Here is a 13,436-nt window from a genome sequence, read left to right as displayed (position 1 = left end):
GGTTGTACAATAGGACTTTTAGGTCCTATAATAACCCTTAGGTCCAGTAAACCAGGATGTTTGTGCGTCTTCTGCATAGGGAGCAGTGCCCTAAGAAAGCTTTGAAATAGTTCATTCGGTTTTTCCTTTTCTCCTCCTCCTCCCCCTCCTCCTCCCCCTCCCCCTCCTCCCGTTCCTCCTCCTCCCCCTATGTCTCAGGACTGGTTCCTTCTCTTCTGAGCTGTCCAGCAACACTGTTCCTCTCTGCTGGCATACATATGCCTTCCTGCCCTATTGCAAGGAGAAGAACTTAAGTACCCTTCCCTCTAATCTAGTCTAAGTGTTGAATGGGAACACTTAAAGATGTGTTCAGAAATATTTTTTAGAGCTTCTGGGTACCCCTCCATCTTGATCTTTTCTTCTTCCTGTGGTCTCCCTTTCTTCTCTTCTTCCCTCTTGGAAGTGCTGGGATTGAATGCAGGGCCTTGAATGTGCTAGTTATGCTCTGTCAGTGAGCTACAACCCAGCCTCCTGCTGCTGTGCTTCTAAATGGCTGTTTTATTAACCACACTGTTGTACGCTCACATGCAATTTTATTTCCCAGGATGCTACCTGGTGTTATCATATTTTCTAATAATTACAACCTACTCCCCATGGAGAATCTGTTGATAACTCAAAATTGGACTCATTCGTTTAAATGTTCTGCTTTGAGTCCACACAATGGGGATGTTTCCATCCTCAGGCTTCCAATACATGAAAGTCAAGTTATAAATTAACTTAAAAGTGACTACAACAACATATCTTATTTATGGCAAAATTAAAACAAATAGGTTTCATTACCTTTATTTCCATCCTTAGAGGCTCCAGGGTCTTTAGACCAATTGGGAGAATATCCTGTGGAAAATTAAAGAGGTTTAGCCAGGAGGTCAAGGCAAGGTGGAAAACAAAGTCATCTAAGCAACCAGCTATTGGCGTAGCTGTAGCGCCTGGGAAGGCAGACTGGGTCACATTGCTTCCCCATAGCTGTTCAGACTGAGAGAAAAAGCCAAGTTGGGGTCACATGTGGCCACAAGGATTTAATGTCTTTCTGGTAGGGGTCATAATCACATAGGCTAGAGGCTGGGCTTCTTTATCCACAAGTTATGCACGCGAATGTCCCTTCGTGGCACCTGCAGGAATTTATTGTGTGAATATGTAATAACAGGTGAAGTCTAGATGGATGTGTATTTGTTTTCCATGAACGTAAGCTTAACATTTTGGAAGTGATGAAGCATCCAGATAAAAGTAAGAATGATTCAGCCGATGTTTCTCCTAACATCTACATTGTCACCCGCCTGTAGCATTTATTAGTTAAAGCAATTTGTGTGTGTGTGTGTGTGTGTGTGTGTGTGTGTGTGTGTGTGTGTGTTGGGAAGATGCCTTAACTGGTAAGGGTGGCTGAAAATCTGAGTTAAATCCCTGGTTGCACATGATAGGAGGAGAAAAATGATGTTTCCAAGGTGTCCTCTGATATCTCACCCTCCACATATGCACACACATACACAGGGACATACATACCGGCATGCAGACAGAAACACAAAATCAAAATATAACAAAATAACTTTTATGACTCCTTTATTTAACTGCAACAGAGAAACTGTAAATGGGGAATTTTAAATGGAAATTTGACAGCCAGCACTTGGAGCTCTTTTTTATTATTTTAAATCAGAACTGTTCATGTGCTAACTAATAAAATATTTTTAGAGTCTGCATTATTTGGGTGATTTACAAGAAACAGATGGTATATTCAAGTTATGATAATTTGAGTAGTGCTCACTACAAAGTCTCTTAAGATATCATGAAGAGAACATAACAAAATTGCAAGGAATAAAATTATATTCCGGCCTGGTAACATAGCGGAGGGTAGCCTTAGACACCGAGCCATAAAGGAATCAGTGCAAGGAAAACTTACTAGAAAAAAGGGCCAGCTCACTTGGTGATCACGTAGGTGCCATCACCTAGGGCAAAGGGTATGACTATCTTGAGTCACCTCATCAAGAGGAAGGTGGAGGAACCCGGCCCCCAAATGTTGTGAGTTCCTTTAACCTAATGCCAAAGAGCACTCATCACAGATGCAGAAATCCACCTAGGTGTGTCTCTCAGGGCAATGGTGCTAGCTGAGGAGTGTGGAGAGATTATAGAGGACAGAGGGAAGTGACTCAGTACTCATTCAGCCCAACTTTCTGCCAGGGCAACACTCTTACCTGAAGATAAGGAAACTGAGGCTGAGAGGGGCCCCTTTGTGATGTTACATTATAGATACCCAATGTGTATTTTTTTCTTACAGTCCTGTGCTCTCTCCTTTGCGTCAAAAGAGCGAGCTGCTAGATTGTTTCTCTATGCCACGTTGGAGGGTCTTGACCTAGGAGAGGGCTCAGAACGTCAAATAACTCAATGTTTAAAATGAATCTCTAACCCTCCCAGGCTCCTCCTCCTTCTCCTTCTTTCTGCCTCTTTCTCCTCCCTTTTTTCTGCCGTCCCAGCCTTGCTCCTCTGTGATGGACTCAAACTCAGAGTTTCCTGCATACAAGGCATATGCTCCATCAGGGAGAAACACTCTCTTCCTCTCATCCCTTTGACACCAGAGCTGACTCACCATAGTTTCTGTCTTTGGTCAGCATCAGTATCCGTTTAGCCTCTTCTTGTGAACATCTCCAAAGTTAAGTGTTTGTATCCTATTGTACGATGTGGTTACTGAAATATATCTCATGACGTAGGACTTGTTCAGTTTTATGATTTGGTAGTCCCACTGCAGGAAGTTTCTTCTGACCTTTAAAGATCTTTCTGAATTACCTAGCTATGTAATCATGCAAATTGTTTATTTCATTATATCTATTTCCAAAAGCAGAGAGAGCATTTTTTTCCGCTACATGATCAAGGCAGTCCATAAATCATCCAGGTCTGGATGTTTCCACAATCATGCGGAAACTGGCTGGTCTTTATGTAAAGGTGAGAAGGCATTCACTTCCTTTTGCATCCAGCATGCATGATTTGCATATCCCATTATCTGCTTATTAACCAGCGTGCTTTGTGACAATGGCAGCCTGTGAAATATGCTAACGTGGGCAGTTAAGCAACAAGCTCTTGGGGGGTTGATCCTACAATTATATTCCTGTAATGAAGGGGTGAAAAGCAAAAAGGCAACAATGGGATACACAGCAATGAAACAGGATCAGGGTTTGATGTAATGCAACATGACTTGCTCATGGCACAGGCAGCATGTCAAATGATCCGTGAGAAAGTCAGTCCTTGGTATAATCTTTCTATTATCTCCATTGTTTGCCTATTTGCATGCAGGCATGCCATGTAGAACAGTATGCAAATTAGATTTACATTCGTAGGTTGTTTCTACTGGCCTTAATTCAGTTTGTGACTTCTATGTCTTATGATACTCTAGAGGTATATGCGCCCTGATAAATTTATCCATATGATGGGATAGAAAGGATAAAGATATTGCTGTTGCTGTCAGATTGCTCCACAGTGTTGAAAGTAAATACGGAAAAAGCAATTTCTTAGAAAGTAGATATAGTTAGAGCTAAAAGAAAACTTCTAAAATGTCGCGGGAGTTTTTGGGTTTGCCACACATAACTCTTATTCCTGGGGACCACCCAACGAGTTAATCTTTTAGGCCATGCCTGCTCTGATAACATCAGGTGTACAGTAATATCTTTACAAGGTAATTAGTGACTAAGGGTCGGATGCCCTGATCAGCAGCATACACTAGCTGATTGGGTTTCCATAGCAACACAAGAGGAAGTCATTCTTCTGCGCGTTTCTGCTCTACTAACAAGCTTTTCTCATCCAATCAGGATGTTCAAGGGAGGGGAGGGAATTAGGACAAGAACAAGTCTGGAGTAAGGCTGTTCAGCGAAGAAGTTCCTCTTCTCTCCGAGCTGTCAGAACAGAGGTGATTCTGAGGCTCTGCGAGTTGGGACCCATCCTTGCTGCTTGGGATATGCTACTCAATTGAATTTCCAGACCAGGGCCGCATTTGCTCTATCAGAGAAATGCTTAGTAAGAAGTTGAGATTGTTCCCTCTGATATCCAGGTTCACCTGCCTCATTCCATCCTCTGTTATGGTAGCCTGGTTCCTCTTTAGCCTTGTCCTCACTGTGACGGACTGATGTGAGGAGGACCCAGCTGCAGGGCTCTCAAACTATCGCATCCATTTCTCAATGCTCTTCTTAATGGTCGTGTTTAAGGATCAGGACCCTCTCTCTGCAACATTCCTGGTCAGGCATTTGGAAACAAGGGAAGCCTTTTCTTTTGTAAATGTAGACGTATTTAAATAGGCCCAGTGTAACTTGAATAATTTCACCAATCTGTTCACTGTTCTAGAGAATATATTTACTGCCAATAATATTAGAACTAAATTCTGCCTTTGCTTCGAAAGAAACTTAAGCATGATTGGAAATGAGCCTTGGTAGGAGAGATACAAGCTGCACAGGCTGCTGCGCCATTACAGACAGACTGCTCTGCCAGGTTCCACTTAAACGTTGAAGGTCAAATAGTTAACTTATGATAACCGATACTACACTGAGATTTGAGCCAAGGCAAAGGGTGTGGGAACGCTTATAAGAAAACCATTAAGGTTTCACAGTTGCTGACCTGCAGGGACTCTGCAGTGACAAAGTAAAAATTCTTGTAAGGCAGACTTTGGAAGAAGCAAGAGGGCTTGTGGCTGGCATAACCCATGTCAGAAACCAACAACAACCCCATTGAAAGTTCTTACAATCCTATATCTGTAGACCTGTTCTTTTTCTTCCTTCTTAATTGGAGAGACAAACTGCAGGCAAACCAAGTGTTGCCTTTTCTGTCTGATATTTTCTTTACTAGGGATTCATACCTAAACTGTTCATGTCTTGAGCCTCACATTTACTCCCCATTTGTCCAGTCCTCAGCTTTGATATCATCAGCATGCTCTCATATTTGTTTTTCTGGTGAAGTTCCTAAGTTCGCCAATAATCATACTAAGCTAGAAATATCTGTGGGGAATTTAAAGTGAATTCCACTATGAGCTTGAGTATTCATATTATTTCTCATGATCTCAGACCCCGTGTGTGTAATGGAGAGGTATCCTTCTTCTCTTTCTTTCATTGGGATTTAGTAGGTGTTGGCTACATGTCAGGAATGGTCCGAATCTTCTGCATTCATATACACACACTGTCTCACGTAACGTTGAAATTCTCCTATGCACTAGTCCCGGGTACCTTTTCCAGTTCTTTGGAGGAGACACCAAGGCACAGAGGTTTTAACTAAGGTGGAGAGAATGAGATAGGAATGTTGGCGCTGTATAAAAGTACGTTCCATTCTTAACATTGTTTGGATAAGGTAAATATACACACCCACTTTGATTTAGCTATGGTAAAATAGTAATTAAATAAAAGCCATCCTTTTGACAATAGGGGCACAGTTGAATTCTCTCATGACAATAAAGTGTGACATATACATTGATGAAAGGTGTTGACTGTGTTCTCCTGCAGATCGAGTCCTTCTGTCAGCAGAGGTGAGTAGAGATGCTTGTCTTTCTTGTTCAAAGAAAAAACTTAATAACGATAGGCCATATTTATCATACTAGCTCAAGGAATAGGAATATCAATGAAAACACTAAACGCTTGCATGGAAATGCCTGCACGCGTAGTCACATACACTCATATAACATTTTGGATTTTAATCTATCAGTGCTAGTTATGTCCTTTTATACAGGACACTGAAGAAACAACATTTATTCTATTGAGAAAATTGCTGCTTTGATTTTATATAGAGTTTTAATTTGAAATCCTGAAAATGTGCACTTCTTAATTGAGTTGTCTGATAGGAAGAATTTATAACATAGAGAGAAGGCCCAGGAATTGAAGAGTCTTAGTAACACTTCACATTGCACATTGTAAGGAAATTATCATTTCCTATGACATGTAGCTAAAGACTTGCTGGGAATTAGATGTATTTTCCACTATCCATGCATACATTTATCCATTTATTATGTCCTTTCGTAAAAATAGGTTTTATGTTTTTTGTTACATGAGTATTGTGTTGCAGTTTCTTCTGGAATTAAGACCTTTCACCTTGAAAAAAAAGGTTAAGACTTGGAATGTTAAAAGGCAGATGAAACAAAATGTTGTGAGGTGAGGTGGGACATTCTGTCTTTCAGAGGAGCACCTTAAGCTCAGGAAGTAAACAATGCAATAGCTTCAGGAAGTTCCTAAAACTAATCAGATTCAGTAGGCCTCTCCCTAAGCATATATAAGCAGTAAGAGGGTGTCTTAGACAAGCTGAGATGTCTAGAAGAAGTGGAAAGAATCTGAGGTGTTGGAAGAGGCTTAGACCAACTGAAATCCCCAGAAAGGATACTCTCCAATCTGTTGAGTTGCCTATAGGTTGTATAGTGTGGCCTAAGTTTCCAGTTTTATTGAGTTTTTTTTACCCGTGCTTTGGTGGGTTTTGAAGTTGCATCTGTCTTTGAGTTGTTTCTGTTTCTGTAAGTAATTCCTTACCTATATTCTATCTAGTTGGACTTAGGTGCTATGTGTAGTTTGGTCTGCCAATGGTTTTTTCTTTAGGGTAACTAGGTATTTTTTCATATCTCCCCTGAAACAGTATACAACAGTTAGGCATAGGGCAATCTTTAACATCCTCAAAATACACGCAAAAGTCTTGGTCTTTATTTCTTCCCCTCTCATAAAGAAAAAGAAACAATCACTGACTGTGAACTATGTGATGGGCTCAAATATCGGGTTATGAATTTCAGACATAGATAAGGAGAAGGCGTGGTGTCTACAACAGGATCTAAGCGATGAACTGAAAGGGAAGTGTTTCAGAGAGACTCAGAAATGTAAAGATTTGCATAATACCAGTAAACATAATTTAATATGTGACAACTCAGGCATCTAACGAGAGGATGATGAAAGAGAAGAGAGGCAACACAGTTGCATCTAAATCAGGCAGGGCTACGGGGAACACTTCCAATCCTTCTTCAGAATGGGCAGAGAATTCTAAGGCAAATTCTTAGCAAACTATGCTAAGCATTTGTTTGTTTGTTTGTTTTCAGAGAGAGCATCACTGACCACTGTGGGAGAAATTATGTTCATTTTATTTCAACTCAGCTTTTGGACTCTATATGTGTAACTCATCTTATTTGTTGACGAGGACTTTCAATTGATTTCTAAAACTCACTAGTCTGCAATTGTGAGGTCAACCGTACCCAGCTTGGAGGAAAGCAAAAGGCAGAAAGTGAACAATCGGTGGTTAGTTTGGAGGTAATATGGCGCTTGCTCACTCATTTGCACTAATTTGGAAAAGAAACAGAAAATGTGAGATGATAGCAGAAACAATCATGAGGAATCACTTCACCGGCCAACACATCTTCAATGGAAATTTATAATTGGGTTATACTTTACTAACTTTCCTGCTTTTAAATATACTAATTACATGTGCTTTAAAAATGTCAGCTTTGTGTGCTGGAGGGATGGCTCAATGGTTAGGAGCACTGGCTGTTCTTCCAGAAGTCCTGGATTCCTTTCCCATCGCTCATATGATGGCTCCCAACTCTCTGATCTATAATGGAATCACATGCCCTCCTCTGATATGCAGACATACATGCAGATAAAACACCCATGTATATAAAATATATACTTCAAAATCTTTTTTAAAAGTAATAAAAGAATAATATCAACATTATATAGCAAGCTTCGGCAACCAAGGTGCTCAACACATGGCCATGCACATGAAAGGTTTTTGGTCTAAAATTTGAGGAAAAAGTTGGGTAAGCATGGGGTGCCACTCCTGTAGAGATTTAACAACTCGCTTTATTCTGGAGTGCAGCGTGAAAGCAGAAAGCCGCAAGTATTTCATGATTTAAACAGCCACAACTGTTTCCACATATGTTACCGTGAATATACTTTTGTCTAAATTCAGATTATTCAGTTGTACTAACATGGAAACAAGGAACTAACACTAATCGATGTGACATTCGTCTCATAGCTGATAGATGCAAGAAGTTATTTTAACACGACTCATTAACAATTCAATTGATAGACCTACCCCCAGATCTAGCAGGCACTAGTGATGCTATAATAATTTCAATAATGAGTACATGAGTTAAACTGATGCATGATACTATGTTTTATAATTGCATGGAGAATTATAATTTGGAAAAATACTTTTACAGTGATTACTTTGACTCCTTGAAAATTCTGCTTCATACATGGAGAATATATAATTTCAGTCTTTAATGTGAGGCAATGAACATTGTGAGCGTTGGGGCAGTCTTTACATTCATCTCTTTGCCCCAGTGCTTAACCAAACCTGGGATGCCCAAAGTACTCTGTGAGCATCAGCTCTGTCGCCACACGAGCTTGCAAATCCCTCCTCTGCTCTAGCTTGCAAATCACTTTGCACATCCATAATGTCATTCGGAATCTATACAGATTGCAGGAGAGACCTGGTTAGTCGCAATCCCTTCATCAATTCTGTCTACTTGACTGGACGAAGTTATGCAATATTCTCCAAAGGGTTTGTTTCACATATGCTAATATTTCCCAACAGGTACCCTCCTTAGTCCCAACTCTCTGATTGTCATCTAAAAAGTTGACAGTCTGCTTTTCCCGGGGGGTTGGGGGGGTACAGTGGTCATAATGTAAAATGGAGTAAAGAGAAAGGGGGGAACAAAGTATAAACTAGCTTTTCCTTTTCAGTTATGGTGGGGAGACGTGAGAGAAAATGACTTCAATCTGGAATCAATTATTCAGCATGATAGATGACAAGCAAGGAACTGAGCAGATGGAAAAGGGGGCGAATAAAGGGATAACCCACCTGATCCTGATTATGTGCACCTACACTTGGAAATCTCCTTTTCCAGACATCTTGAATAGCTCAAGTCAAGGTTGAGGCAAGTTCCCAGGGACTCTAAGTACAAACCTCAGTGGTGAACAAAGGGATCATGGAAAAAGAAACCGGGGAGATCATTGCTTAACAAAGGCGTCTGGAATGAAATATTTGACTTCTTTTATTTCCTATGTGCATGTGTGCATGCATGCATGAGTCTCTCTCTCTCTCTCTCTCTCTCTCTCTCTCTCTCTCTCTCTGTGTGTGTGTGTGTGTGTTCTAGTATGTGTGTGCAGAACAAAATCACAACCTTTTATATTTTCCTTAGGAGTGCTGTCCATGTGTTTGAAGGTCTCTCATTAGCCTGAAACTCAAGAATTAGGCCAGTAACCCTCCCCATCAGGATAACAGGTGTGTGACAACCTTACCCTGCATTTTCATATGGGTTCTGAAAATTGAACTCAAGCCCTTATTTCTTGCAGTAAAATGATTGAGTTAACTGCTCAAGTCTATCCTTACTTTTATAGATATGGACCTTACAAAGGCTTTATTTTCAGTGCTACATTAGAAAATGTTTTTAAGATATGATAGATGATATTTACAAAATAAATTCAGATGCATGATGTATCCTAAAAAACAATTCAACCTGAAATTTGGTTTCTTCAAACTTTACTTATAAATAATAGTAATAATAAAAATAAAATAATAATAATAACACCAACAATAAGAACAATAATAATTTATACTGTTAAGAGACTCATATTGTCCCATTTATGTAATGTTTATAGGTGTTAATATTTGTAAACAGTCGTCACTAACTGTAATGGTTAATATTGATTAAAACTTTGGAGTGAGAAGTACCCACAAGGTACTTCCTTGTACAAGGTACAACCTAGGGAGTGTTGTGTTGGTGAGATAATTTATAGAGAGGGTGAACTGAGGTGAGGTGAGCCTGACTCCACAGAATGCGGGGCCTGGGAAAAGGTTGACGGGGAATCAGGATGACTAATGTAGATATTCTCTCTCTGCTTCCTAGCTTCCACCAGTGAGCTGCTCTGCTCTCTTACACACTCCCTGACACTTTGAATTAAAATTTCTAAAACCAGGACTCAGAGTAAACCTTTCCTCCCTTGTTATTTGGCTCAAATACTTTGTCACAGGGATTGTAAAAATTGTAGGAACAAACTAATTCATCTATATGCAAATTATGTAAATATATGAAGCACTTCAGAGTTAATGAATTGTATAGTTCATTAATTACCATGATATGTTCTTATAGCATCATCCATAGTTGTTAATAATAAAACTGTCTTTCTGTTCATAATGTTTCAAAATGTGGCTCTGTTACAATGCCTCACATTTCCTAATACCCTCATCCCACAGAGGTGCCTGGACATGTAATTATTACTTTATACAGACCCTTCGTGCAGGATCATGAGTGAATGTAATCAGGCTATCAATTTTAAAACTCAAGTTCTTTTTGCAAAGTAGAATAGCATTTGTGTTTAAAGTCATTATAGAAGGCTGGGGAGAGGGCTTGGGGCTCAAAGTACTTGGTGCAAAGCCTGAGAATCTGAGTTCAATCAAACACTGTAGAAGGACAGAATGGAACACACATACACAGAGAGAGAGAGAGAGAGAGAGAGAGAGAGAGAGAGAGAGAGAGAGAAGAAGGGAGGAGGAGGAGGAGGAGGAGGAGGAGGAGGAGGAGGAGGAGGAGGAGGAGGAGGGACAGAGAGAACCACCACCACCACATTAATAAATAAATGCACTAAATTTAAAAATTAAAATATTACAGCTAATGCTAACCCCTTTGGGTCCTGGGAACCTCTTGCTTCTCTGGCATCTGGGGCATTCTGGTGGCTACCCCCAGTTCCCCACTCCCTGCTGCTGCATATTCTATTTTCCTGACCCTCTGGACTTCTCTCCTGATCCTGCATCCCCCTTAGAGACCACCTCCAGTAGATAGGCATGCCTCCCTGTTGTGGAATGGGGCCAACCACCCATTTCAAAAATTTTAACCCAGAATTGGCCCTGTCCAAAGGAAATGCAGGAACAAAACTGGAGCAGAGACTGAAGGAAAGGCCATCCAAAGACCACCCCACTTAGGGATCCATCCCATCTCAGATGCCTAACTCAGACACTATGACTGATGCCAAGAAGTGCTTGCTGATAGGAGCCTGGTGTCTCTGTCCCCTGAGAAGCCCTGCTAACACCTGACTAATACAGTTGCAGATACTGACAGCCAACTATCTAGTTAGGGGACCTCAATGGGGAAGGACTGAAGGAGCTGAAGGGGATTACAACTTCCTGAAGGAAGAACAACAAAATCAACTAACAGGAACCCCTAGAGCTCCCAGGGACTAAACTATCAACCAAAATACATGGATGGATCCTTGGATCCTGCTACAGATGTAGCAGAGGATGGCCTTATCTGACATCAATGGTAGGGGAGGCATCAATGGTCCTGTGGAGGCAGATGCCCCAGAGTAGTGGGATGCTAGAGTTGTGAGATAGGAGTGGGTAGGTGGGTGGAGAAGCACTCTCTTAGAGACAAAGGGGAGGGGGATTGAATGGGACTGGGAAGGGGGACAACATTTGAAATGTAAATAAATAAAATAACCATTAAAAAATAAAATGTTTGTAGATACAATGGTGCTTAAGCCTGCCATTTTGTTATTTGTTTTTTGTTTCTTCTTTTTCTAAGTCTTCTTGTCCTCCTGTGGAATACTTGCAAAGACTTTAGAGATTCAATTTGATTTCCTTATACCTTTAAATATATCACTTTGCACACCTCCGTTGGCAATTGACCCGAGAATCATACATACACAGTAATTGAGTACCACTGACTGGTATTGATTTTTTCATTTTAGTTGTAGAAGCTGTGATTCTATTTAGAGCTTTGTCTCTCCTTTTAACAAATACAATTGTCCTAAGAACTTAGATGTATTGATCACATTTCTCACATTGTTCTAAGTAATATAAAAATGTGATTCAAAAGTTCTCAAGGTGAATTTACTTCGGAAACCTATAATTTTTTTTCTCTATGAATGTTATAGCATCTGTTATGATCAACTTTTCGTTAAAATTTCTATTAGCCATACTTCAAAAGTAGGCATGCTAGCAGTATATTTTGCTAAATTTTCTTTATGGCAGAACACTTTTATTTCCACCCACAGGGGTGGAGGGAAGGTTCTGTAAGAAGAGATATATCCATAGGATTTAAGGGTTTAAATATAGGAATTTAGGGGCAGTTCAATACTTTGTCCATTTACTAGGTTCTCTCTCAGGGCCTATGTCTTAGCCAGTCAGGTGTTTTTACCCTAGTTAACAATATTCGGGACAAATTCCGTCTTGTAAAGTGGAATTAAATCTAATCAGGAAGTCCTTGGTTACTCCTAAAACATTTGTGCCTCTATTGGACCAGTGAACATATTGTGTGTTACTGTAGGTAGAAGAGTTGACAGGTGAGTAAGATTATTGAATTCTCTTCACCATCTCTAACATAAACAGAACCTTTATCAGATGACCTACAGGTGCAGAGGGATTGGGATTGCACCAACTTCTCAGTTCTTTAGCCAGAGAAGACAGAGAGTGCTTGCTTCCTTTCACCATTTTGTTTTGCTGGTGCTTTGGAATGTGAGTGGAAGGGGGCAGACCACAGTCTCTCTAGCTTTGTCACCATCTTTGTGCCGTCTCTCAGAGCTCTTACACAGCTGCCTGAGCAATAATTTCTGAGGCATTTACCTTTGTTATAATATGAAAGAGGGAGGGTTTTTCCTTTTTTTCACTCTGCCACATTTGGTAAGAAAAAAAAATGTTCATTTTGTGGTGAATAATTTTCTGAGGAAGTATGGTATGGACCAATCATAAAACATGCAAATTTTGTGTCTGTTATGACTAGAAAAGTACTTCAGACACTATACAATGAGATATTAGCTGCAATAATTTTAATGAGGTAATTAGTGATGATTTTAATTTTTATAAGATTATTTAATTAAGTTTTTCTAACATAATATTTTATTGATTATTTGGGAGTTTCATACAATGCACACTGATCACACTCGATTCCCTTTCCTCTGAGGTCCATTCTCCCACTCTTGTGCCCTTCCTCAAAAACAACAACAACAACAACAACAGCAACAACAACAAAGACAGAAAAGAAAGAATACACTGAATCCAATTTATGTTGCCAAATATACTCACTGGAACATGGTCAGATTCCCAGTGGCCAGCCCCTTAAAGAAAACTAAATCTTTCCCTACCTTCCTGATGGAAGCGGTCAACTTTAAAAAGCTACACTTAAGTATCTGCATCATATTTTTTCAGTCGCTACTCAGTGATTTTCTAAACTGTTTCTTTTTTTTTTTTTGTGGGGAGTGGAGGGAGGTTGTCACAGTAATCTTTAATGTTTCTCACTCACCCGTACCACTGCATAAGAAGCTTTCTTGTCCACAATCGCCAATGACAGCATGGATCACAGACTTCAACATAGTTTCTGGTGACAGCATGGGCCACAGCCAACAGCATGGACCTCAGTGGCAGCTTATACTACAAACACCAACATGGCTCCTGGCAGCAGCATAGACCATGGG

General features: G+C 40.2%; 1 protein-coding gene across 1 annotated transcript in view; it reads left to right on the top strand.

Moving 5' to 3' along the window:
• The window catches only part of LOC103691162 (uncharacterized), a 232,173-nt gene that overhangs the window by 25,010 nt on the left and 193,727 nt on the right, over nucleotides 1-13,436 (top strand). Inside the window, exons 2-3 of the mRNA XM_087601255.1 lie at nucleotides 2,864-2,967; nucleotides 5,502-5,524. Coding sequence (XP_087457381.1) covers nucleotides 2,864-2,967; nucleotides 5,502-5,524 — 127 coding nt within the window. The remainder of the gene's footprint in view (nucleotides 1-2,863; nucleotides 2,968-5,501; nucleotides 5,525-13,436) is intronic.

The sequence above is a fragment of the Rattus norvegicus genome, chromosome 1 (genome assembly GCF_021556685.1).
Source record: "Rattus norvegicus strain SHRSP/BbbUtx chromosome 1, alternate assembly SHRSP_T2T, whole genome shotgun sequence".
NCBI classification, from domain to species: domain Eukaryota; kingdom Metazoa; phylum Chordata; class Mammalia; order Rodentia; family Muridae; genus Rattus; species Rattus norvegicus.
The sequence above is the reverse complement of the archived record's forward strand: the minus strand, read 5'-3'. Positions and strand labels throughout refer to the sequence as shown.